Here is a 26,989-nt window from a genome sequence, read left to right as displayed (position 1 = left end):
ATAAGTTCACATATGCCTAAATTTTATATAAGTTCACATATTGACAATCAATGAAATCAATTCACTAAGTCAACAAGAAACTGTGATTTTAATACTGATTAACACCAACCAATCAAATCGAAAAAAAAAATCAATTTGGATCGGTTTTTAGTTAATCACGGTTTAAATTAGTTTTAAAATGAATAATATCGAAAAAATTGATTTGGTTCAAGTATTTGACTAAAACAAACTCAACTAAACTAATTCAATCTGATTACATAAATTTAGAAAATTAATAATAATTTTTGTTAATTTAATGTGATTTTTTTAAATAAAAATATTTTATTTGATATTTATTATGTATTCTAGTATTAGTGATTTTTGAATTTATTACATATCTTAGCGCGCACATATAAAAAGTACCTACAACATTTAAAGTTTAGATTTTTTTATAAGTTATAAAATTATGTAACATGTATAAGTATTTTAATTTATGATATTTAAATTATAATTATCATTGTCAACAATTAAATAAAATGTTTACTCAACTTATATCAAGTGTCAATTGTTATTTTTTCAAATTACGACATTCGATACACTAATTCACTCAGAACTTAAATTAATCATACAAATCAATCGGAACTAAATCGAACCAAAATTCTTGTTTTGGTTTGGATATGAAAAATCCAGTATGATTTGGTTTGAAATTTTGTAAAATTGATAAAATATGTTTTGGTGCAAATTATTATATAAAAAAATTATTTTTGAATATGAAAAAATATTTTTATTAAGTAAATTTTTTAACAAATAAAAAACATAAAGTTTATCGAGAGGAAACTAAAATAAAAGTACAAATTTTTTAAAAAATATTTGTATTATTAAAAAGAATGATTTTTTCAAGAACAAGAAATAATTTATAATGTTTTTAAATAACAATGTTTTTAATAGATTTTTTCAATATATAATATAAGTTTGTGAATTGATAGTATACGTTTTTGGATAAATAGGATTTTATAAATAAAATTGAGAATGTTATATAATTTTATAGTAAAACTAATTTTATCGAATTTAATCAATTATCAATCCAATTCTGAAACCACGTGTTACCAAATTCAATGGGATTCGTCCTCTTGCTACCAAAGTGTCCAACTAACATATTTTAGTACAACTTGGTATAGGCCGGGGAAGATATATATATATTTTTTGGCTTTACTTATTTACCAGAAACTTCGTCCCATTCACTATTCGACGGTGATCACATATTTATTCTGGTCAATTCCACAGAAACGTGGCTACTCGACGAACACGTTTTAAAGAATGGGGACGAAGGGGTTCGATAGATGATACATGTATCAGTAATATATTCATCCACTCGACACATACATGATATAAGTGTCGGCAAAATATTTAATCAAGTATGACGATTGTACATTTAGACAGAATAATTGAATTTCAAACCATGTGTTCAGACAATGAAATTGTACTGAAAGTTCTTGAATTGCATCTTCATAATTCAATCATCACTTCTTCGAGATTTCTCTTATCTAATAGCATTTGAGTGCTTAGTTATATAATATTTGTGAGTTGTTTTGTTCTCCTGTATTAAGAGAGAGTGTGTTCTCTTTGAAAACACATTGAGTAGTTGTACGCCGTAAAATATTATAATAGAATTCTTTTCATCTTGCCCATGGTTTTTACCTTGATAATTTTTAGGGGTTTTTCACGTAAATCTCGGTGTCCAGTTTATTCTTTATTTTTATATTTATTATTTCAAATTACCGCACGTGAGACCAACAATATGTGCTGAGTGACGAATCATGACTTCTTATCTATTCATTATAATTGAATGAGTAACCGTGATTTATTAACTGAGCACACGTGTCATGAATGAGTAAAGATACTACTCATATANAATAACTTAAAATAAATGTCCATTCTATAAAGTTGAGGTCGATATTATTATTAATATTACTTTTATTTTTAAGGAAAGTTGAGGTCAATATTTGATAACGCTTAAGAGTCCAGAATTCGAACATTCACATTGTCCATATGAATGCATGGTCCATGCGTTCACTTTTTGGTCAACTCATAGAAAAAGTTGTGTTTTATTGTGTTATATTATACAATTTTTTTTTCTTATCTGAAGTTGTGGACCATAATCTTGAGTATAAGATTATAATTGAGAAATCTTTCACCCATCACAAAAGAGTACGTCAGTATGACAGATCTATTTTCGTGAGACAGATCAACACAATCCATATTTAAAACGAAAATTAATATTTTTAACATCAAAATAATATTTGTTCGTGTCGTCTCGCAAATTAACCCGTAAGACCGTACACCGGAGTTTTTGTGATAAAAACAAAAGATTATTATGCTAAAATTTTTGCACGTAAAGTGTACAAAACAAATTAATTTAATATTTGTAAACCAAACATTTAACATATCACTTATTAATTATGAACATTATTAGCTAACACATCCATATACAGTTAATTAAATAAATGGATGGACAAAATTCCCAACAATAAAAATTTTTATATTTGAATATATAAATGATTTTTTTTTATCAAAGGCTGGAAAATATTGAAGTAAATGTTTGAAATCTTGTGTTTTCTAATACTTAACTAGTGTTGCTCTGAAATCAATAATCTCTAAACTTGATGGGCCTTTTATTGGGCTGATTTATATGTCCAACCCAATAATTAAACTTTAACGGGCTTGAGTCCAATCGTCAAATCTCCATTATCTTTTGAGCCTATGATAATTATACTGTGGAGAGTGATGCGGCGATATATCACATTAATTTAATTATTTTAATGATATCTAACGTGTTTTTTTTTTAGGGAATATAGAAAAATCTCGAATCATAAAGTCAACTTCATATTCAATCCATATATCATAAAATTGTATTCTTTACTTCTTGATGCACAAATTTTTTTTGAATTTACTCCTTATTGCATATTTTATCTCATTTTCTCCTTTAATTCAATTTTATTTTCGTTTTTAATTTTATTTTCTCTGTTACATTACTTTTCTTATCTTCCTCAATAATTTCTCACGTAAATCTGTAACTCATCTCCATTATTGATTTTCATGATATAGTTATTGTTATTTGATAGAATAATGATATTAATTAAATCTAAGTTGGTATATAGTCTGCATGAATTTGTGGTACTAGATCTTCGATAACGTGGTGTACTTTGACACAAAATGTGGTACTTTATAAGCTAGATTGTGGGTTTAGATCCTTTTTCTTTTTAAAATAAAAAGTAGTATTTACTTTGGGAGGTGAAAATATGATATTATCTCACTAAAAAGTGCATAGTTAAAATATAATTACTAGAGATTGAACTTAAAAAAGTTTTAACTTTGGGTATTTTTCCCCAATTTACTGGTTTTTTTTAAACAAATATATAGGGCATAATAATGCGATATATCAAAATAATTTTATGAAGATTTCTTGTTCGATATGCTATTAATAATATCGGCATGCGACTATGCATGCATTAAAGTACGACGATATTGAAATATTTTTTTCTTGGAGTTTTTTTTTGATTTAGAATCAAACGTTATTCATTAACTGGTGGTAATAGTACATCACAAATCTTTTTAATATGTACAATAGATCAAGCATTGTAGGGATCGCTTTTCGACAATTATTTCATTGAATAATTGATGTTTCATTTTGTTATTTTAATTTCTATTTGATATCCTAATTTTTTCCCTTGCCAATATGAACATGTAAAATTATATGCTACAATGAATTAAACCATCTAGTGTTAGGATTAGTTATAGCTTGTGAGCATTTCATTGATGGTACCCCCTTATTTGGCTGCAACGAGGACAATATCTTGAAGGTCGTGATTAAGATATAATGAAATGTATCTTATACAAGTATACTCGAAAAAATATTTTATAAAATAAGCCACGATAGAGCTACGTACATAATATTCGAAGCATGTGTGATACTTGAAATAGTTTCGTCATATGAAAGAGTTAACTCAAGTCCTAGCCATATATTCAACTCTTATCTTACACAATTCGCGAACAACATCAGTCATACACATTCTACCGGTCGGTACTTTGCTTGAACATGAAACCCCGATACTTGATATAGAAGTCATACACTCCTTCATCTTATTGTTCATGTCATGCCCTTCTAGAATGAGAGGATCAACGATTTCTGTCACATGATTCGGTAAAGCGCTGCTAACAAAATCGTGAAGATTTAGGTTTTCGTCGAATGCTTGATCCGTTGGTCTCTTGCCTGTGAACATCTCCAGGAGAATAATCCCAAAGCTATAGACATCGCCCTTTATTGAGACCGTGTTACTTGTGCCATATTCTAAAAAGTGGTTCAAGGTAGAGAGTCAAGAACAACAATTTTTTCCCTTACGATTTCATTCATTTTTGGGGATTTGTTGCAATGGTAGTTATGAATTTCTAATAATATATATAAATGGACTAATGATTCATATATAAAAAATATGGAAATAAACTCGGGGTTTGTATTTGAATGGAAATATTTGCTTTTAGAGAAAGGAATATTTTATTTAAGAAATTATTTAAAGAATGAATTTAAAATGACATTAATATTGGATGTCTTTGCAATTCTTTATAAATTGGTGCCACTTGAGATTCTTTATAATTATTATTATATTAATTTTAAAAACATAATAATTACTTTAGAGATGAATCTGAAATCATTTTGTCAAACAACTATTATGTATTTGAAATCATGGATTTTAAATGAGCGAATCTAAGCTTTGGTATGATTTTGTTTAGAGATAGTTACATACCTGGAGGAACATAGCCTATGGTACCTTTGATCCCAATCGTATTACTGCTTTCTGGTGATTCAAGCATGTCTGAAACTTTTTTAGACAATCCGAAATCGCCTACATGTGCAGTCATGTCATCATCCAAAAGAATATTACTTGGCTTCAAGTCGCCATGAATAATAGGTGAATCTGTGCCAATATGTAGGTACTCAAGTGCATGAGCAATATCGATGGCGATTTTGAGCCTCTGAAACATGTTAAGGCACTGGAACTCTGCATCATGTTCTTCGTTTTTCTCTTTGTTAGGGTACAACAGATCTTCCAAACTCCCATTAGGCATAAATTCATAAACCAATGCTCTGAATTCACTTCTTTGGAAGTCTATAGTTTCACAAACACTCAATAGTTTTAAAAGGTTTCTATGCCTTACTCCTTTCAGTGCAATGCATTCTGCTATGAAGCTTTTAGAGGCACCTTTGACCAAAAGATTTAGCACTTTGACTGCCACCGTTATCTTTCCATCCTCAAGTATCCCTTTGTAAACAGATCCAAATCTTCCAGCACCAACCAAGTTATCTTCTGAGAAACCGCCGGTGGCTTTTAAGAGATCTCCATATGATAACCTCATAAACAGGTCGCTATTGATCAACCCCGCTGAAGTTTGTTCTTTCATGAAAAATTTTGGCCGATATATGCGTATGAAAATGCATGCACAAAGTGTAACACATAGGCCTACTGAAGCTAGTGTTGGAATGATGATTTTAAGTAAAGTTGGCAAAGGTTTCTTAGAGGACTTCGTGGAACTGCATGGGGGGAGCTTCAACTCAAGAATTCCTCCACATAGTTGCACATTCCCTTCAACTGAAAGAGCTGTCTTATTTGCAAATACTCCTTGTATTGGTACTTCGCCGTTGAAACTATTGAATGATATATTCAAATTTACAAGATTTAGACGAGTGAGAAAAACTGGGATTTTACCGGACAAATTATTTCTTGAAAGATCCAAATCCTGTAAACCCTTCAACGCACTCAATCCTTGTGGTATCTCTCCTTGAAGTAAATTGTCCTGAAGTTGAAGTCTTCCCAAGCTAGTGCAACCACTTAAAGAGTTTGGAATCAAACCGGACAATCTATTGTATGACAAATCTAAGTCTGTAAGGTGTGTTAAAGCGCCAACTTCACTTGGAATTGAACCCGTTAAGACATTGTAAGACAAACGTAAGTAACTAGAAATGGAGGAAAGACTCATTATCTGTGGAGGAATGGAGCCATCAAGAACATTATTTCCCATGTCTAACAATTGCAATCTGGTGAAATTGCCAAGACTCTGAGGTATGCTTCCGGACAAGTTGTTTCCTTGCAAGTACAACTTATTTAACAAAGTCAAGTTTCCGAATGAACGTGGTATCTCACCAGCAAGCCGGTTTCCCGCTAAGGCAAGAATTCCCATATTCGAGAGTTTGCCAATGCTAAAAGGAATAGGACCCTCAATATTGGTCTCATAAATAAGAAGGAAATTAAGACCGATGAGGTTCCCAATATCGGAAGGAATATTACCATGTATTTGACTTCCTGAAATATCTAGCTGCTCTAGTCGCCTTGAAAGATTGCACATCAAGTCCGGCAATGAACCCTTCCATAGGTTGACACCAAATTCCAGAGTCATTAGATTTGTGCAATTTGTCAATGATGCAATAAAACTTAGATCATCGTGAATGAGATTATTTTTAATGGCAAAGCTCTTAAGATTGGAAAGCCTCCCAAGTTCTTTTGGCATTGGCCCCTTGAATCTGTTGAAGGCAAAGTATACTGTTTCAAGAGAGGTTGCGTTTGACAATGAGACTGGAAGATCTCCGGTGAATTGGTTTTCCGCCAAATGAAGGTTCTCTAAATTAGGGAGTGTGAGGCCTATGTCACCAGGTATGACCCCCTGAAGTTCATTAACAGAGACATCAAAAGCAGAGATAGTAGATATATTGAAGAGGCCAGAAGGGATCCTTCCTGTTAAATGATTTCCGGTTAATGAAAGAAAGTTTAGTCTCCGAAGTTGTGCAAGTGATTCCGGAATTTCTCCTCTAAAGTCACACATCCCCAAAGATAGTTGTGTAAGAGATGTTAAATTGCCAAGAAATGGAGGGATAGACCCTGAAAGATTGTTTTTACCTAAGCCAAGGTCTTCGAGGTTGAGCAGAGAACCGAGCTCGACTGGGATACTTCCCGACAACCTATTGTCAATCAAGTTAAGATACACAAGACTTGGACATTGTGATATATTTCTTGGTATTTCCCCAACAAATGAATTATTACTCAATTCAACATACTCTAGCAGCCTTAAGAGACCTATCTGTTCGGGAATTGGGCCATAAAAGCTATTGTTTTGGAGAACAATAGCCATAAGAAAAGAGAGATTGCCAATATGAGGTGAAAGAGTTCCCACCAAGCCTTGAGACCTGACGTTTATTGCCACAACTCTATCACGGTTCTTGGAATCACATGCAATTCCCTCCCAGCTGCAATAATTTCGTGACTGATTCCAGGAGTTCAAAGCTCCGAGAGGGTCGATAATGGCTGCTCTAAAAGCTAGCAACGCAAGTACATCGGTTGCATTGCTGGAGCATGTCGATGCAAAGATAATGCAAAGCACTTTAGTAATTATACATATTGCCATAGTTTTAGTACAAAACTGAATATCAACTTATGACCTATTTTTCCTTTGATTGCTTTATATGGTCATAGTGAAGTTAGGATTAGGCTTTTATCTATTCACAAGTATTTTGCAGTGTAAAATCTTATGATTCGAGCCGGCTTCGATTTACCATTAAAAAATTGATGTGCTTTTTTGGCTTTTATTTCTTGGAGATTTGGCAAATGCTATATACTGATTCTCATGGAAGAACCTACACTTGGTCAAGTTTATAATGTGATTATAGACTTTATATACAATAAAATAATTAAAGAAATAATAATTAGAAACAAACTTTTAGTAATAAAATACTAAAAAATTGCCCATAATATATATATTGAGATAAATGATAATCGTTCTTTCAAAATTATAGTTCAAATATTTATCTGAAAACTAGTTCAAATTCAAGTTCGTAATTAAGTGGGGACAGTAATTCATTCCAATTTTTTGATAGCAGTACTGATAATGTTGATTCATTAGGGAAAAATTATTTAGTGGAATATCAATTCTTTTTGAATATTAATGTAATTATCTTGACCTTTTCTAGTCTTTCGTCCGCCAAGTCTTCTTTCTTTTTGAAGAATGCTTCAACTTTACCTCGCCCCAAAAAGAGTGCAGGCCAGATAGCCCATAGAAAAAAATGAAGATGGCGTGAAAGGATATTTCATGTTGAATAATGTTAAAAGTACAATCAATATATTGTTATGACGATATTTACAACTATTATATCGCGAGATTTCATTGTTATATCGCCAGATTTTGTATTCAATATATAGTAAGATTTTGATAAATTGAATTTTTGTATTGAATTTTTTATGTTGTACAAATTGATGTAAAAATATCGATGTAGTAAATTTTAGTCTTAGTTTACTATTTTCGATTTTAAAAAAAAAAATTTCCAGTGACCTAGACATGCATGATGTTGTTGGCACGATGTGATACTAGTTTTCCGCATTTACCTATCCTTTATTTAACGAATTTGACATTTATCTATTTTGCATGTTATAATCTTTTCACTTGATTAGTTAGGTAAGTGCAAAATAAATAGGTAAGTGCAAAATACCGACAAGGTAGTGATATGCAAAAATTTCGATGTGATGTTGACGTGTTCTGTATCATATAATTTATACTATAGACAAATGACGAAACTTGAAAAAATAATAAAGATAGAAGATTAAGACTCAATTTTGATAATATATATAAAATAACTGCAAAGAGACAAATTAATTTATTTGACAAAAGTAAAAATTCCGCCTAGCATAATCTACTAGGTACAAATTTAAATTAAGTTACATGTAAGGAAATCAAATCATCTTGTAACCCAATCAAGCAATCTACGTGTAGCTGTAATTAGGAGAAACATTAATAAACAAAAACTACTTTGATTTTCATTATTTTGCATGGTACCACATAACATTATCTTAGTGACATGATGTCACGTCCCGAGATCAGAGTTAGTCGACACCGACGTTGTTTAGCAATCATACAATCGAAAACAACAAGTTGCGTCAGATTTATTAGGCCTGAGTCGAACATTAAAATTTGGGCCCCTCACTTCCTAGAGTTTTTTAAATTAAAGATGTGGAATTTCAACTCAAAATAGCTCAAACAATTTCCTATTGAACACATACATTTCAAGAAAATAATCTTTTAAGTGGGTATTTATTTTCAGAAAATCATATTTTAAGTTGGTATTTTATTTTTGCGAAAGATTTCAAAGGTTTTCTCAAAAGATTAACAAATTTGTTCTCGAGCAACAGATATACAAAAGCATAAACCAAAAGCAAAACAAATCCAACTAAAAATTTCACGAAATTTTGAGCAATTACATTAATAATTACGACTTGAAATTTCACTTTTTCAATTCATTTAGCTTAAGAGTGCGTTTGATTAAAAAAAGTAAAAAAAAAAAACACTTAAAAAATTATTTTTTAAAAAAAGTTACAATTTTTGGAATTCTGCTTCTACTTCTATTTAAAAATAAAAATATAAGTATTTTTCGCATTTACTCAAACGCCAAATCCACTTTTTTTTAAATAAAACATTTTAAATAAAGTGAACTTATATAAGTGTTTTTTTTTTTTTACTGCGGTTTCTATATCCAAACTCGTCCTACATTAATCCAACAACCCATTGTTGATTTTAATATATATATTAAATTTTTATTTTTCAAGAATCAATACTCTTGATCATGAAAATATCTCAAACTTATCACACATAATAGTTAAAAAATGAAATCAAAAGAAAAGATTTCTTGTATATAGCTGATAAGATCGAAAGTTGTAGAAATTTTAGAGAACTAACTTAAAGCAATTTGATTAAGAAACAAATACCAAATTCCCAATATTAAAATTTGATGGAAAAATTACTATAAATTTTTTGCAAGACGACATCCCAAACAGAAGCGAAATCAATAGCATTTATTTAATTTGTTGAAATTATTAACCTAAAATGGCACTTAGAAAATTTACAAGAAATGGAAAGCCTCAATCTGTAGTTCTCCTTTGGAGAAACGTACCTTTACTAAATTGCAGGGGTAGCCGATCGATAATACCGATAAGCAAGCTGGGCAGGCGACAGCCTCTTGCGCCTCGCCTCAGGTCCGACCCTGGCAACTTATGCAATTCCTTATGGCTTGGAATGACTTGTAACATTCGTAAAACACATGCTCTTGTGCTCACTAGTAGATTTTTGGCTTTTACTTCATCACTCGTTACTTCGGCGATTATGAATTATGAAGTAGTATATATCAATCAACTTCGGTAATAACACCAGGGAAGTAAAACATTATTTTTTACTTCACAATTTAAAAAACACGGGCTTCACTTCTAATTTTTTTATAATCTTCTATTTCGACACGATAGTTTTGATGAAGTGAAAAGTTAAAAAAATTTTATTAGTGGCTCCAACAAGAATGACAAGTCTGACGTAGCTGCTATGAAATCCTCTCAAGTAACCCAAGTAGATTGATCTCTCACTGCTTTGGGAAATGGAATTTTTTTATTCTCGACGGGTGTTGCATGCAGTGGCGGAGCCAGAAATTAGAACTTGGTTGCATGTTCCTGTTTTTCTAGTCAATTTGTTATCAATTAGCAAACTTACCTTGGGTCAAGACACAATTCAACCTTGAGATTAAAGCTCTTCAATCCGATAATGGAGGTGAATTTATATCTATGTTGCCATTTTTTAATGATCATGCTGTGGCTTATGTGTGTATATATAGTATAAAAATGTAGTTGGACTTGATACATACAAACAATAGTGGATCCTATTTAATTTATTAATATTTGGCCCAAGTGATTTAACGATTTTTAAAAATAGTTTGGCCCAAATATTAAGTCAACTATGGTCTACGGGTATGCAAATATGTATTATATAATTGTTAGTCATTTGCTCTAAAAATACTAATATTTACATAAATATGCTAGATAAAATTTGAAAATTGTTTATATATTAAATAATATTTGATTTAAATAAGAAGTCTATGAGGGTTAGAGTCACACTTGTGTGGTTTAGTCGTAAGTATGTGCTATACCAAGAGTTTTTCTCACCCTATTTCAATATCATTAGATCATGTAAGTTTCTCATATTTTTATGGAAATTGAAATATATGTTGATAAGCTAAGGGCTAATATTTGACTATATTATAGAGTGAAAAATATTTCAAGTGTAACATAAAATAATACGTTGTTTAAGTTGAGAGAGATTTCACCCACCCCATTGTATAAAACATTTAAATTTTTTATAGTGATCAATAATTGACAGTATTTTTCAATTAAATAGAATAATTTAATAAAAGGATTGTAACTTTTTCAAATATATCAAGGGACCAAGAGGTTTTTATATGAAAATTTAGTGAATTTTATTTTGGAACAAGTTTTTGTTTAATGATTTTTTTGGATATGAAAATTTGTAAGATAGATTTTTTTTAATAATTTTTTTCTATAAATTTTGTTGTCGTCCATTAAGTATATATAAAGTAGTGTAAAAAAATATCAATGACTTGTAGCTTATCTGAGTCTTAATTTGAGACGAGATCTCATGATCGAATTTCAATTATAACCAACCACTAAAAAAAAAAAAAAAAAAAAAAAAAAAAAAAANAGTGTGAAAAAGTGGAAGCACATCAATTTCCTTTTCAAGCTTTTAATGTAGTTTCCTTGACTTGGAAAAGAGGGAATGTCTATGAAAATTTACATGCAAGTAGCGTTTCCGTAGTCTTTACTTTTCTCAAACATAAAGCTATCAATAATTAAGATTTATTTTGACCTTAATTAATAATCATAATCATTCATCCGCTGAAGTTTGGTTGTTGGTGATAAGACCATAAATTAATTTTTACAACAAATTATGATTAGGTAAACATATATCGAGGATCTTAACATATAACTAATTATTAAACAACTTTTTTCAATTGATCTGTAAATAAATTTGGGAAAATAGCAAATTCGGTCGTGTTAATTGGCTTAAATCTATGCATGTCATTTAATTAGAAAAAGTTACGTTTTAATTCAATAACTTGTTTCTTTATTCGTTTTTCTTCTTTTTTTTCCATCAGGATGCTGATATAACATTGAATTTTACTAACGTGAAATGAGAATCGATAGTTGGTAATATAAATCCAGAAATAACTTATTTGTTCTGTGTGATTTCGACATTCCGACAAAAAAAATCATCAGAACACCAAAAAAAAAGAAGCTATTGTACTAAAACTTAAAGTTGACTAACTAGATGAACAAAATTAAATAGAGTAGGTCTCTTGTGAGACGGTCTCACGAATCTTTATCTGTGAGAAGGGTCAACCCTACCGATATTCACAATAAAAAGTAATACTCTTAGCATAAAAAGTAATATTTTTTCATGAATGATCCAAATAAGAGATTCGTCTCATAAAATACGACCTGTGCGACCGTCTCACACAAGTTTTTGCCAATTAAATATAGGCCAAGTTGTATAAAATGAAAATTGTTATTTTTCTCGATAGGAAATTAATCACGTGAAAGTTTGTTGTAATGCAAATATTAAGCTCCATGTTAATTAATTAGTCTATCCAAATAATTGTAGTTGTTGCGCTCGGACAGCTGCATGAACTAATTGATAATTTAACAGTCAAAGACTAAACCAAATATAGAGGCTTCTAATAATTCCATCTTCTAAATATAAAAATGATTTAATAATATGTGTAATATATTAAATTATGTCACGTAACACCATAACGTTGATTTTAAAAAACAAACATTATGAGCCTTGTATCATGCACACTAACTAAAGTTCTAAAAAGGGCTAAGGAAAAGCATTAAGTAGTATAAATTTAGGTATGATTAGTTGAAGTTTAGGTGTAAAATATAATTAATTTTATTATTATTTTAATTATATCAAACCTAATAATAGATACAATAAGTTGACTAAATGCATAAATTTCAAACAAAATTAATGTTGGGTTAAACATTCATGATTGAGAGTAGTACTAAAATGAGTGACATCTTGGGAAGTTCGCGTACATCAAGCTGCTATCTTTGCACCGCTTGATCTGATTGACTACTTGGATCGTAAAATAGGGTTGTCAAACTTAATAGGTAATATTGTCTCTATTGGAGACATGGATGACGGTTGGGAAAGTGTAAGACTGATTTCTAAGAGATATGAGACAGCACCGACAGATAGACATGTATATCACCGAGCTCATAGGCCTAACAGTCCGATCCATTAACATCCAAGTAGGTGCACTCTGAGCTGCCACATGTGTAAGGAAATAAAGTTGCACCTTGACTAACCGTTATAGCTTTTGGACTAGTGATAAACACTTTAATCCTAACAATTACAATTTCGGTATTGTATATTTGCCTTTTTATAATTTCGATCTCATATATTATCGAATATCGGTTTTAATATGTTATTTTTGTTTTTATTTTATTATTTTCTTACCTGATGCATATGTGACATAGAGCTGCCCTAACACCAATGTGACACTCATTTTTACACAGTGCCAAATCTACTCTTCGATGAAAAGAATTAAAATTATTTTCTTAGTTTTATTTTGAGAGAAACCAAGTAACAATTAAGCCTAGAATATCTTTAGGAGAAGAATATTAGATTTTTCTTAGAAAACAATCTACAAGTTTTTGATACTTTATTTTATTAAAAAATTTAAGTGCTGAAACTAAGAAGCTCACGCTTTTTCGCTCGAGCATGGCTTTTTCCAGCTCTTTTCCCTATTTTTGACTAGATCCTTGTGTTTTAATAATTTAACCTTATTTTTCAGAACACCGACTCTCACTCCTTGCTTCCACAGTCATTTATTCGCGTACCACTTGAGCTATTATAAGTTGAAAAGTCAAAAAATCCCAACTAACGGAGAGATTTTACTAATTTATCGTGTTATAATGATTACACATAAATCTAATATAATATTTTTTGGGACTTTGCTTCACTTGTCTGTCTTCCACGCATGCATCTCCATTTAACCATCGAGAAGCCTAATGTGTATAAAATAGCAAGAAAGTAGTTTACAAACTGAATCCAAATATATAAGCAAACGCGAGAGACAACACTCCCACCACCAATAACTTAAGACGTTTCTTCAAGAAAATCCCATTTCACCGAATCTGATCCCCAAAAAATAAACCAATCAACCAACTGTAAACTCAAATTCCACATCAAAATATCAAAAATCGTGTTACTGTCACATTCATCCGCACTTCTTTCTTAGCTCATCTCCTCTCTTAAATTCCCAAACTTCTCTTTTCTAGTGTCGACCCATTTACTTGCATTCTCATGCAGCCTCTACTCCGCCGTAAATTCAGTCCGGTACTCTTCTCCACCGCCTCATTCGGTATGAAACAACCGGTCGCCGGTGTAGGAGTCGGCACCCGTAAAGGCGGCAATCTGCCTATATTCGTGGTAGTGTTCTCCATCTTTCTTTTCGGTTGCTTCATGTACAATGAGGATGTGAAGTCTATTGCTGAGTTTCCATTCTCGAGCCCCAAACCGGATCAAGAAATGCAAGAAAATGGGAGAACTGTCCAGATTTCTGGTCAGACTACGACTGTTTCGGTTGTGATGAATGCAAGAACTGTTGTGGAAACCGAAGTGGAGACCGCCCATTCTTCTTCCGATGATGTTGATGATAAAATAGACACCCTAAAATCTGAGGAAGAAACAGAAGAAAAGCCAGCGAAGATCGAAATGCCGGTCCAAGAAGACGAAAACGACGACGAAGAACTCGAAATCCCACCTCAAGAATGCGATTTATTCACAGGAAACTGGGTTTTTGACAACGTTTCTCACCCACTATACAAAGAGGAAGAATGCGAGTTTCTAACAGCACAAGTAACTTGCATGAGAAATGGAAGGAAGAGTTCTCTGTACCAGAACTGGAGATGGCAGCCCCGAGACTGTAATCTGCCTAAGTAAGCTAATTTTCTTGATTTCTTGTAAATTTCCGTGATTACATGTTCATTTAAACGTTATTTTTATCTGTTTAATCAAGGTTTAAACCAAGATTATTGCTTGAGAAACTGAGGAACAAGAGGCTGATGTTCGTAGGAGATTCTTTGAATCGGAACCAGTGGGAATCCATGATTTGCTTTGTTCAAACCGCAGCGGCTCCCGGAAGGAAGAGCTTGATCAAGAATGGATCTTTATCGGTTTTCAGAATGGAGGTATTATTTTTACATATTTATTAACATTTACAAGTATATATATAGTAATATTTCGGATCTAAAAGAACTTCATAATTTTAATTAATTTCCGCTCATTCTAACAGATATTAAGTGAAATATAGAGAAGTTTAATCAAATTTCTAATAAAATTCAAACTAAAGATAATCCATTTTTTAAAATCTATACGCAAAATCGCTGCTTATTTAAAAAAATAATGACAATATATATATAAATAAAAACATGGACGATTGCGTGTTAATTACTTTAGTTGTGCTTGGCCGTCAATAATTCGAAGTCATTGAGACAGAGGAGGAACAAGTTGGAAAACTTATGAATCAAGAAAATAAAAATAAATCATATAACTACTTAATTTGTTTTCATCTTGATTTTTTAGTAAAAGAATTAATGAAGTGTAGTTGACAAGAATTAGGAAATTAATTAGTTATGTAATGGAATTAAGTGATGTAATTATAGAAAATCATAAAAGTCTACTAAATAATCGTACCACTCTCGATTTAATTAATAAATATAATATAATAATACGAAGAAAGTGTGTAATAAGTTGGAAGTTTGCCCCACGATTACGCCACTACTTGTTTTACTCGACTTTTTAAGTAAAGTTTTGATACAGAAAGTGAGCAAGTCGTGTTGCTTAAATTACACAAGTACCTAATATATTTCCCATCAACCACCTTTCAACTACTTTAGTTGAATTTTAGTGATAGAAAAGCGACCAAAAAAATTTTCAAATTTTGTTATGTGAATTGGTTAGATAGGATTTTGATGATCTAATTAACTAAACATTTGTCCTGATCAAATGGATTGGCTTTTTTAAAAAAAAAAAAAATTTAACCAAACTTTGACCAATTAGATGATAAAAATCTAAGGGTATTTTGTTAAGATCGAGACTTGGACTTAACTTAACCTCAAAAACTAGCTCAAATGAGGAGGATTGTCTAAGTCTATATCTGCAACTCTCATAGATTTTATCCAACCGATATGAGACAACTAACGTATCTCTTCACACCCAAGAATGAGCCACTGGAACATGAAGTTTACAAATGACCTCACTATAGACAGAATGTGTGGGCCCAACTATGTGCAATTCAACACATAATGGTGGAACCTGAGCTCTGATACCATGTTAAGAATGAGACTTGGATCTAACTCAATCCTAAAAATTAGCTCAAGAGAGAAGGATTGTCAAAGTCCATATATGTAACTCCCAGAGATTTTATCCAATCCATTGAGACAACTAACATATTTTGTTATCTAACCCCACCCAACAATTTTTTAAACCCTAAACCTCACTTGGATTATATAAAAATATTTCATGGATATTTTATTTAAGTAGTTAGGAATTTGGGCATCATATTATTATTTTCTCAATGATCATTAAAGAGTGATTTCGTTGACTTTGAGTTTATTGGTTTTGAACTGGACAGGATTATAATGCGACTGTGGAGTTTTATTGGGCTCCATTTTTAGTGGAATCGAATTCGGATGACCCGACAATGCATAGCATACTGAACCGAATAATAATGCCCGAATCCATAAAAAAGCATGCCAAGAATTGGAGGAATGTGGACTTTCTCATCTTCAACACTTACATTTGGTGGATGAACACTATCTCCATGAAAGTTTTGTAAGTTATTTTCGTCAGAATACGTAACATTGGATATTGATGATATGTTTGTTGTCATGTTATTAGCACTAAAAAACTAATTAAAACACAAAAGAAATTAAGTTATTTCTCTGATACTTAAAATCCCCTTCTCAATAAAATATTTATTATATACCATTTGATCCATCTTATATATATTTTACTAGTAAAATCTTATTAAAATGGATATAGAAATTCCAGAAGAGAGATGAATTAATACGTTTGGAGGTCAACTTTCTGATCTATTTTTATTAATTAATTAAATGTATTTTTTGTGTAAATATAATAATTTGGTGGCCAATAAATAGGCGAGGATCATTCGACGGGGATTCGACAGAGTACGATGAAATCGAGAGGCCTGTGGCTTATGGAAGAGTGTTGAGAACTTGGGCTAAATGGGTCGACAAAAAAGTGGATGCCAATCGGACCCAAGTTTTCTTCATGAGCATGTCCCCTCTTCACATCAAGTAAATATCGATCTATTTTCCCATTTCTCAAAGCTTTATATATATTAAAAAAAGGGAAAAAATCCTATGTATGTTCGGTTCTTATTAGCAGTATCTGGTATCATGTCAGAACTTCGACAAAAACATGATTAAAAATAAAACTTTTCCGAACCAACACTTTTCCGTTTTCAAATTTAGTTAGATAAAAAGATATATTAGAGCCCATTTTGGATAAAATAGAGATTATTAACTATAAGATGGCAGGAGCTTGGATTGGAACAACCCGGATGGCATAAAATGCGCCAAGGAAACACACCCTATTCTCAACACTTCAATGCCACTAAGTGTGGGCACAGACCGCAGGCTCTTTGCAATTGCTGCCAATATCACAAAATCCATGAAAACTCAGGTCCATTTCCTCAACATAACCACACTCTCTGAATACCGAAAGGACGCGCACACTTCGGTCCACACCATCCGCCAGGGCAAGATGTTGACCCCCGAGCAGCAGGGCGATCCGGCCACATATGCAGATTGCATCCATTGGTGCCTGCCCGGCCTGCCCGACACATGGAACGAGTTCCTATATGCACGAATATTGTCGCGACCAACTTAGCCCGGAATTACTTGGTTTTTCGCCGTGACTACTTAGATACATGATGAGGTGTACTAAATATTTCACCTGAGAATGTTTTTTTCTTTTTGTTTATATATAGAAAATTAATTTTCTACTTTGTATTTTGTTGAGGGCTTCTTGTTTCGAGTTTAATTTTCTTTTTCTTCAGCCCTTGTGATTGAGGTGGCACAAGTATAGTTTTGCCAATTGTTAATTTGGTGCTCATTATTAACAACATTGTAACTTCAATTGTATAATCAATTTGTTACAAGAAAATAAAATAAAAGTAAAAATTTATTAATGTTATTGTGTTGATTGGTGCAGCTCATTATTGGCAAGTTATGGTAGAAATTTCAATTATGATGAAAATTAATTGAATTTCATCATTCCTATCTTTTTTACATTCCATTTTGGCTGAATTTATCTTGTAGAAAACAAATATTTCAAAGAAAAATAGATATATAATGGTGATATTGAAGTTCGATAGACACAAATATAAATTGAAATTTTGGTTCATCTGTTTAGGAAGGTATGACTAGTGAGATATTTGTTATCTATATGATACTCGTTTCTGAAAAGGAGCAGCAACAAGGTTAAGTCGAGGCAAGGAAAAAAAACCTTTTTCTGCAAGACGAAATTGCCCGTATCAAAGTGCTATACGTCGCAAGCAATCTTCCCCAAGATACAACGACTTCAAGTCAAAACTTTGCAGCACTACAAAGTCTCGAGCGCAGTGAACAAAATATATGCAGAAGCTTTCAAGTGCCAAATGAAAAGATGCAACAATATGATATGATTATGAGCAGAAATTGCAAGAACAAGTGTAGTGAATTCTCCAGCAATTTTCGAAAATGAGTGATGGAAATTATTTATAATTGATCATCGGTTGCGTTGAGGAGACATGTTTCTCCAGACCGGATGCGTAGAAGAGACACATTTCTAGTCAAGGAACACAATGTTTGGTGCAAAAGCAGCCAAGAACAGGTGCCAAGATAGCCAAGGGACACGCATGTTTTCCAAAACCTTTATGCGCAGAATTCCAGAAAGGCTCGCACATATGCGCGCCTTGTTCTTGGCCGCAATGCATATTTCCAGAGAGGTTCGCGCATATGCGCGTCCTCATCCACGCATATGCGCGACTTGTTCTGCCCATGTGCGAAGAAAACAACAAGTCACGCGCATGTGCGCGGATTCTGGGCGCGGCATCTTCTGTGAATGTACGCTGGTTTCTGTTTCGGTTTCGTGTGTAGGTGCTGCCAACAAATTTATTTTCAAATAAATTTTTCAAAAAGAATAATACGTTCAAAAGACCACACCACACCAAGCCGAGCCGGTCGGGCGCGTGTTTAGTTCACCGAAACACAACCTATTAGCGTCTTCCCCCGTCTAAAAGCATCTGTTACCCCTTGGGGCCCAAACCCTTGTCTCAACTTGGAGCTTATTAGGGATACTTTATTTGGTTATTAACTCAATGTGGGACAATCCACATTTAAGACATCTCACTTCCATTTACAACTTCTTACTCTTCCTCTTCTTCTCTTTTTCATTTATCCAACAATATTCCGATCAGTATTTCTATATATTAGCAGAAACGCACAAACATTGCGTGTATATATGTAACATAATATACAAATATTATGCATTGTGTGTATATCATATGATATTTATTTTAAAAGTATTTTTTTTTAAAATTATTTGATTTTAATATGATGAGTCTATTTTTGCACTTTGATAATTTTTTGGGGTTTTTTTTTTTTTTTTTTTTTTTTTTTTTTNTTGTTTTAAAAAATATCGTTTTATAAAAAAAAAAAATTAAATGTACTTCCTTATTAGAGAGGCCTAATATTTTAAACTCGACTAGGCCTATAAATTATTAGGTTCGACCCTGAATTTGTATATATGCAACTTGAGAACGATTTTTCTTTTTCAATTTTTTTCTGAAATATTTTATGGAGGAGGCTACAATTTGAAGTATTGAAACTAGATTTCATCCTTATATTGGGATGCAAATGTTTTTGGGTCAAAATTTCATATCAAGTTTCTTCAATTTTTTATAATACACATATGTATTAATACGGTCTCACGGATATGGTCTCACAGATCTTTATCCGTGAGATGACTCATGTCCATATTTACAATGAAAATTAATATATTTGACATAAAAAGTAATAATTTTTTGTGTATGACCTATATAGAATATCCGTTTCACAAAATTGACCCGTGAGACCGTCTCACATGAGTTTTTGTGCATATGTATATGTGATTTTATAAATTTTAAAAAATATCTGCGACCTCTAAATAAAATTGATTCTTCGCTTTTTCATTGAAAAAAATGTTCTGTGTTTCTTAAACTCCAAAATTTGCTATCAAATTGGTCTCATGTTAATTCCGATTCATCAAAAGTGGTTCTTATATTTTTGCAAATAAATAAATAAAATTTTTGGATATGGAAATTATTTTTTCTAATCTAAAATTAGCATGGATAATATATAATTATCGAATTAAATTAAAGCACAACCCATATGTAATTCAAACCAAAGGATAAAGATTGAGAGGAGAAAACAAAGACATGGACTATGTGTTGCGAGTATTTAAATTATACTTTTCGATTCGGAAAATGTCATGTAAAAATATGTTTTGAACAATTTTATTTTAATTTTGGCTTTAATAATATTCAATAAGGTTGAATTTATGAGTGATAATATCTATAAATAAAATATTAAATAATATATGTTTTTTTTATAAATAAATAATTTAATGAAGCATATGATTCCATATTAAAAGCAAGATATTAGCTTCGTTTCCCAAACATTCGTCTCTCACATCGATCCAATCACACCGTACAAATCGTCCATGGCGAGCCTATGGCGAGCTGCGATGGGATACGCTCAGGCGGAGGAAGACTACGGCGGCGTAGAGTACTGGTCCAATCCCGAACGTGCAGGCTGGCTCACCAAGCAAGGTGAGTACATCAAGACGTGGCGCCGCCGCTGGTTCGTCTTGAAACAAGGAAAACTCTTCTGGTTCAAGGAATCTACCGTCACCCGCGCATCCAGGCCACGCGGCGTCATCCCGGTCGCCGCCTGCCTCACCGTTAAGGGCGCAGAGGATGTCCTCAATCGGCAGTTTGCGTTTGAGCTGTCGACGAGGAGCGAGACGATGTATTTCATCGCAGATGCGGAGAAGGAGAAGGAGGACTGGATCAATTCGATTGGTCGATCGATTGTTCAACATTCGAGGTCTGTTACTGATAATGAAGTTCTAGATTATGATAGCCGGAAATAATTGGGTTAATTTTGCGTAATTTACTTGTGAGCATTTGTGTTTCTTCATTTTCCTTTCCTTTTTTCTGTTTTTAATTTTTAGTTTTCTTTGGAGTTTTATCTGTTTCTGTTTGTATGATTGGCCGTTTGTAAGTGTAATTTGGTGTTAACTGAAAGATTGCTGAAGTAAATCTATGTTCTGATGGTGCTCAATTGTGTTGTTAGGTTTAAGAATTGAAAAATATACTTGATTGCCTAAAATGAACCTATAGCTTAAATTGGATGCGTATAGAACTGATTATCAAGAAATGATGGTGTTAAGCTTCGGTTGAGGCTTGGTTTAAATCCAATGGTAGCTCTTTCTTGAATTCTGTGTGCGCATAAAATGTGATGCTAATCAAGAACATTAGTGTGAGATATTGTATAGATGAGGGACGGTGTGAAAATAGGATCTTTATATTAACTCAGATTTTGGTCTTTGAGTTGCATGAATGATCTCGTATGGATGCTATAACTACTATTTAATATATAATTTAGTATGGGAAAAAGGATCGTTATCTTTGTACTTCGTACCCAAGGATTGGGCTTACCATAGGAGGTAGTTCAACCTTTTGTAGAATTTCTAGGAATCTTGGCTTGTATACTAAGGATAATTTTTTCTTGCTATTGAGAGCCCTAAAAGGAATCGATGATAGAAATTTGAAAAACAAGTAATATTCCTTCTTCTGAAACTCTACCTTGGTGGTGAGCTTGGAGTTTGCATTTATAAATGCTCTATAGAGCGTTATTGCCCCTTTTATGCACCAGGTCATTTACTACTACTGAAATCTTTCAGTTTGTACTTCCAGTGATTGATAATCTATGGGCTTGGAAATTACTCACATAATAGGTATTTTGCATAATTTATATATTATAAGTGTGATCCATGGAATGTATTGTACTCATATGGTGATTAAATATGCAGCCTTTCCATGTTTATACGTGTTTTTATGTTTCCTTTCTTCATTTGAGCTAATTCATTTTGTAGTCCCTGAGAAACAGCTGTCACAACTTGAAGAAATATATTTTATGCCACACATGATATAACTCTTGAGATTTTGACCAGATTAGGGTCATATGCTTTGTGGAAAAGATCTTTCTTGCATTTTCTTGGTGGACGAAGAGTGGTAGTCATAGCACACCTTGAAATATATCTGACTTGTTACATATCATGCCTGCTGTATATAGATGAGATTTACGTGATAATATGTGATTCATACAATAATGTGAATGAGCAAGGAATGGGAAGTACAAATGGATGCTATGAAAAATTTGATAGAGTCGGGATTCTTTAACCATAATACAGTTTTAGTATCTGAAATGCACAAGGGAATATCATAATATGCTGCTGTTAGTGTTGTTCAGCATTTGATTCTGCATGCTCACCCGTTTTTTTGATTCAAAATGCGTTGTTAATTTGATGACAAAGATTCATTTGGCATGCGGGATAACTTGAACATGTATGTTATTTTCCATTGCTTAGCTTAAATTTCTGAAGTCTTTTAGTACATGTAGGTAATCGTGATTCATTTATTGCTTCTACATATATCTTATAACAAGTGAGTTATATGTCAATATGACTGTAATATTTACATTGTGTAATTTGTGAACTTGGATTTAAAATTGTGATAGCTTAGGAATTGTATTGAAGAATGTGATATATGTTTTAACTTATTCTATGTTCTTATTTAGAATTTTTTTCATATCATGCATAATATGATTGTGATGTTATATCATATCTATTTACTTTTCAAAGCTCGGAGAAGCTTTGTAAAAGTATAAAACAAGTTTGAAATTTTAATTTTATCGAGTTAGAATACAATACATAATAATAATAATATAATATGTTAAGAGGTTGCTGGAGAGTTGAATACGAAGTACTTGTTCTGTGTTAAATATGTGTTGAATATAACATGTATCATTTGACTTTATTTTTTGATACAAGAAATGTTTCCAAGAAGCGAATCCAAAACCTAGCTTTAGACTAGTGACTTCTAGATTTTTTAGCTCGATCTACTTGGTTATACGAATCAAGTTCGAGGAAACTATAGGAGCGAATTAAAAGAGCAATCAAGTCAAGTTCAACTCGGTTTGTGTTTGTATCGCTTTCCTGTTTGAGTACACCCACTCAATCCAGAAGTGCATGCTTGCAGGACTAAACTGTAAGATTGGGGAGCATTGTCATCCTTTTTCAAGTCAGAATCAGCAACTCAGTTTAACTAATAGAAACATACATATAGGCCGTGCATGAAAGCTTTAATTCAGAAACAATAACACTTGCATTTAATCTTTAGATATTTAATCCAAAACGTTTACTTTGATTTAAAACAAACGAATCCTCAGTCCCATGAAAAACGCTACACCAATTCAAATTAGAAATCCAGAAAACAGACGAAACTTTGAGGAAACAGAAGTTGACGTTAAAACCTCAATGATGAACGTGGGATCCTTTATTATAAGTTGGTGAGGGTGGCGATGGCTGCACACTTCTGAGTTTCGTTACCAATGGCATCTTGTTCGGTTCGATAGAGGGATTCTTTGAATAAATAAGATCTGATTCGGAACTCGAATGTTCTTTGTTTTGTTCTAATTCTAGCCTCCTTGCTATGGCAAAAGTGGTCGGGCCTTTTTCCAATGGAGAATTGTGCAAAATAATCAACCAGAGCCCGAGCAAGCAAATATAGGCTCCTTTCATTAATGAATTGAGTTTGTGCCAATTTTCAGATATATTAAAGGGGTGCATTGTCATAGTGCCTACAAGCACATATTTATAAACGACCCATTTTGCGAACGCGTTGAAGGGGTCAAATAAAGAGATTGTTGAATAATGATCTTATATTGTTTATTTTAAATAATTTAAAGAGGGAACATTGACTCATGATAAATAGCCAAAATGACTGCGTATTACTGAAATTGAAAATTTTGTGGTGAATATGATTTGTTGATGGATGAAATTTCCTTAGCAATTATTTTCTAAATTATACTTGACATCCTTTATTTAAATTCAAGTTAAGATTTTTTTTGAATGTATATGTTTGAAGTTTGGCAAAAACTTGTGTGAGACGGTCTCACGGGTCGTATTTTGTGAAACAGATATCTTATTTGGGTCATCTATGAAAAATATTATTTTTTATGTTAAGAGTATTATTTTTTATTGTGAATATCGGTAGGGTTGACTCGTGACCCGTGAGACCGATCTCTTATTTGGAGCATTTATGAAAAAAATATTATTTTTTATGTTAAGAGTATTATTTTTTATTGTGAATATCGGTAGGGTTGACTCGTCTCACAAATAAAGATTCGTAAGACGTCTCACAAGAGATCTACTCTTGAGGTCTATAGAGAGAAATATCTTCTAAACTACTTTCTTGTAACTTGAAAATGAATTTTTTTTTTTTGAAGTCTAATGTAATTTTGGATGATGAAAAGGTAATTCTTTTTTCTTGAAGAAAAAAAAAATTACTCTTAGCCTGTATAAAATATGAAAGTTCTGTAGAGGAACTCTAATTCCGGAAACATAGCACCGTGTAGCTCCGACAAAACAAAACATTAGATTATTTTTTATTTTCAATTCAGACAAGAAATAGATCGGGGTTTTTCTTCGGTATGCTCCTAATCTCTTGAAAAATTCCAAAAACATAAGAAGAAAAATGTCAACAAATAGACGGGGTTGCAATATTTAATTACAAACAATAATATAATATATTTTCAATTCAAATTAGTTTGACCTAGCTAAATCAACTGGTTTTTTTTTAAACATATAAAGATATTAATTATATATCATCCAAATTTCTAACATGTCAGAAGATTTGTGTTAATCTTTCGTGAAAATGTAGTTCTTAGTTCACTAATAAAAGGGGATATATATCAATGTGTATCTTCTTTCCACAATACGATAATAGCATAAAATATGTAGATTTACTTATAATTTTTTTTATCTGTAAAAATTTACCTCTAAAATCAAAGATTAATTCAAATGAATGATAAGAACTTAAAGTGCACAAACAAAATGCTGATATACTTCTTTCATTTACTACAACATCGTATCTATAATGTTTACATTAAAATATAAATTAGAAAATATTTTAATTTCCATTTCTATATGTAGGCTGTACATGTTTATTTAGTTCAAAACCTATAACACGTGTGCATTTAATTTTTATATATTAATGGAAAACATTTACTTTCATCTAAAAACGAATTCTCCATGCCAATAAAAATAATAGAATTTAAAATAGAAATCTGAAAAAAGCCAACTTTCAAGAAATAGGAGTCGATATGAAGTAAAACATCGATCAATGTGTTTATTATGGATTCTTCATCGATCTATAATGGGGGTTGCCCCGGCTTGGATCCTTTGTCGGCCTTTGGTGGGGGTGGCGACGACAGCGTATCTCTAAGCCTCGTCCCCGACGGCATCTTGTTTGGCTCGATCGAGGGATTCTTGGAAGAACCATGATCTAGTTCATAAATCAAATATTTCTCTATTCCATCCAACTCTAGCCTTCTTGCCATGGCAAAGGATGAGCCCCTTTCCAATAGAGTATTGTGCATAACAATTAAAAAGAAAGCAAGCAAGAAAAAATGGACCACTTTCATTGATCAATTGAGTTTATATCAAATTTCATATCTGTTAAAAGGGGAGCATTGGCAATATTAGCTAAAAAAAGGTATAATTATGAATATAAATAACAACTATTCTTGACCATTTCTTAGAAATCTCTTTCAAAATTTCAAAATGGATGGAGGGTTCATATATGAACATAGGAAGATAAGCTGTAAACAAGATATGGCGGCTCATTGACCATTTCGAATGGAGCTGGGGTTGGGCATTGACAAAATTTAATTGAATACGGTAATATAATTTATTTTCAACTAAAAATTTTAATTGTTATCAACGATTTATTTTTGTAGGATCAATCGTTTGCGGCTTATTAAAAACTACAGCTGGTGGTAACATTACAACTCAATTTTTTTAAATCGTATGACAGTTCAAGTGTCATGTTTTGATTTATTATCTTTGTAGGGATGATTATTTATTTCGAACAATCGTCCTCTCAATAATTGTTTTTGCAATTTACAGGAATCAAACATAAGATATTGGCTATGTTAGTTATCGTAAGATCAATCGCTTGCTGTTTTACGAAAAATTACTGTACAAATCTCACGTTTTGATTGTTTTCCAGCAGGATGAATTATTGTTTTCAAACTAATTCTAATATGGTATTTAGTGTAATAATTTTAATGTAGGAAACTTATATGATAATTAAATTCTGACAAACATATGGAACTTAACGTGCAAAAGTATAATACTAAACTAATCTTTCTTTCATTTACTAAAACACCATATATCATTAATATATTTATTGAAACATTGAGTATATATCATTAAATTGAAGTATAAATGTGAGTCCCAGTATTTGTATGCATTTTTTAATTTTGACACTCGATTTTATAATTTTCTGCGTTTTTAAATAAGCCTAAACTCCTTGATTTTGATATAAAACAAAGCCATGAGCATTGAAACAATCTCAGTTACACATTCACAACACAATTCTCTTTTCAGTTGATACTCGTTTTCCACGTACCTTGACCACTTTTTGATTTAAGCATCGGAATAGTCACGTTTGATACAACTTTGTGCCCCTCTGACATTTTTTCGTTTGTGCAAAACCTCTCTTTGCCCTAAGTATCCCGACCAAATCTCATCAATGCCAAGAAACAAACCAACTATGAGGGCACACAAGTTGAAGTACACGCAAAGGATACATTATTAAAACATCAAGGCATATTGGGTGCGGGATTGATCCTTGGTGAGGGTGGCAACGGCACCACACCTCTAAGCCTTGTTGCCA

General features: G+C 32.1%; 3 protein-coding genes across 4 annotated transcripts; 2 read left to right on the top strand and 1 right to left on the bottom strand.

The window, feature by feature from the left end:
* Positions 1 to 3,923: 3,923 nt before the first annotated feature.
* Positions 3,924 to 7,431, bottom strand: LOC140982913 (uncharacterized). Its single transcript, XM_073449695.1, has 2 exons — positions 4,782 to 7,431; positions 3,924 to 4,327 (listed from the first exon to the last, which is right to left on the bottom strand). Exons 1-2 carry the CDS (start codon positions 7,429 to 7,431, stop codon positions 3,984 to 3,986), a joined length of 2,994 nt encoding a protein of 997 aa, XP_073305796.1. The 3' UTR covers positions 3,924 to 3,983.
* A 6,538-nt stretch (positions 7,432 to 13,969) lies between these two features.
* Positions 13,970 to 18,116, top strand: LOC140982938 (xylan O-acetyltransferase 1). 2 transcript variants are annotated; one of them, XM_073449730.1, is made up of 6 exons: positions 13,970 to 14,523; positions 14,626 to 14,855; positions 14,936 to 15,107; positions 16,553 to 16,752; positions 17,079 to 17,237; positions 17,481 to 18,116. In XM_073449730.1, the coding sequence occupies exons 1-6, from the start codon at positions 14,221 to 14,223 to the stop codon at positions 17,830 to 17,832; spliced, it is 1,416 nt and encodes a 471-aa protein (XP_073305831.1). In that variant the 5' UTR covers positions 13,970 to 14,220; the 3' UTR covers positions 17,833 to 18,116. The 2 variants fall into 2 exon arrangements, with proteins under 2 accessions (XP_073305831.1, XP_073305829.1); XM_073449728.1 differs by having other exon boundaries at positions 13,971 to 14,855; positions 17,481 to 18,115.
* A 2,495-nt stretch (positions 18,117 to 20,611) lies between these two features.
* Positions 20,612 to 21,308, top strand: LOC140982261 (pleckstrin homology domain-containing protein 1). Its single transcript, XM_073448716.1, has one exon. It carries the CDS (start codon positions 20,686 to 20,688, stop codon positions 21,115 to 21,117), a length of 432 nt encoding a protein of 143 aa, XP_073304817.1. The 5' UTR covers positions 20,612 to 20,685; the 3' UTR covers positions 21,118 to 21,308.
* The last annotated feature ends 5,681 nt before the right edge of the window (positions 21,309 to 26,989 follow it).

Source organism: Primulina huaijiensis, chromosome 8, assembly GCF_012295235.1.
Source record: "Primulina huaijiensis isolate GDHJ02 chromosome 8, ASM1229523v2, whole genome shotgun sequence".
Lineage (NCBI taxonomy): Eukaryota > Viridiplantae > Streptophyta > Magnoliopsida > Lamiales > Gesneriaceae > Primulina > Primulina huaijiensis.
The sequence above is the reverse complement of the archived record's forward strand: the minus strand, read 5'-3'. Positions and strand labels throughout refer to the sequence as shown.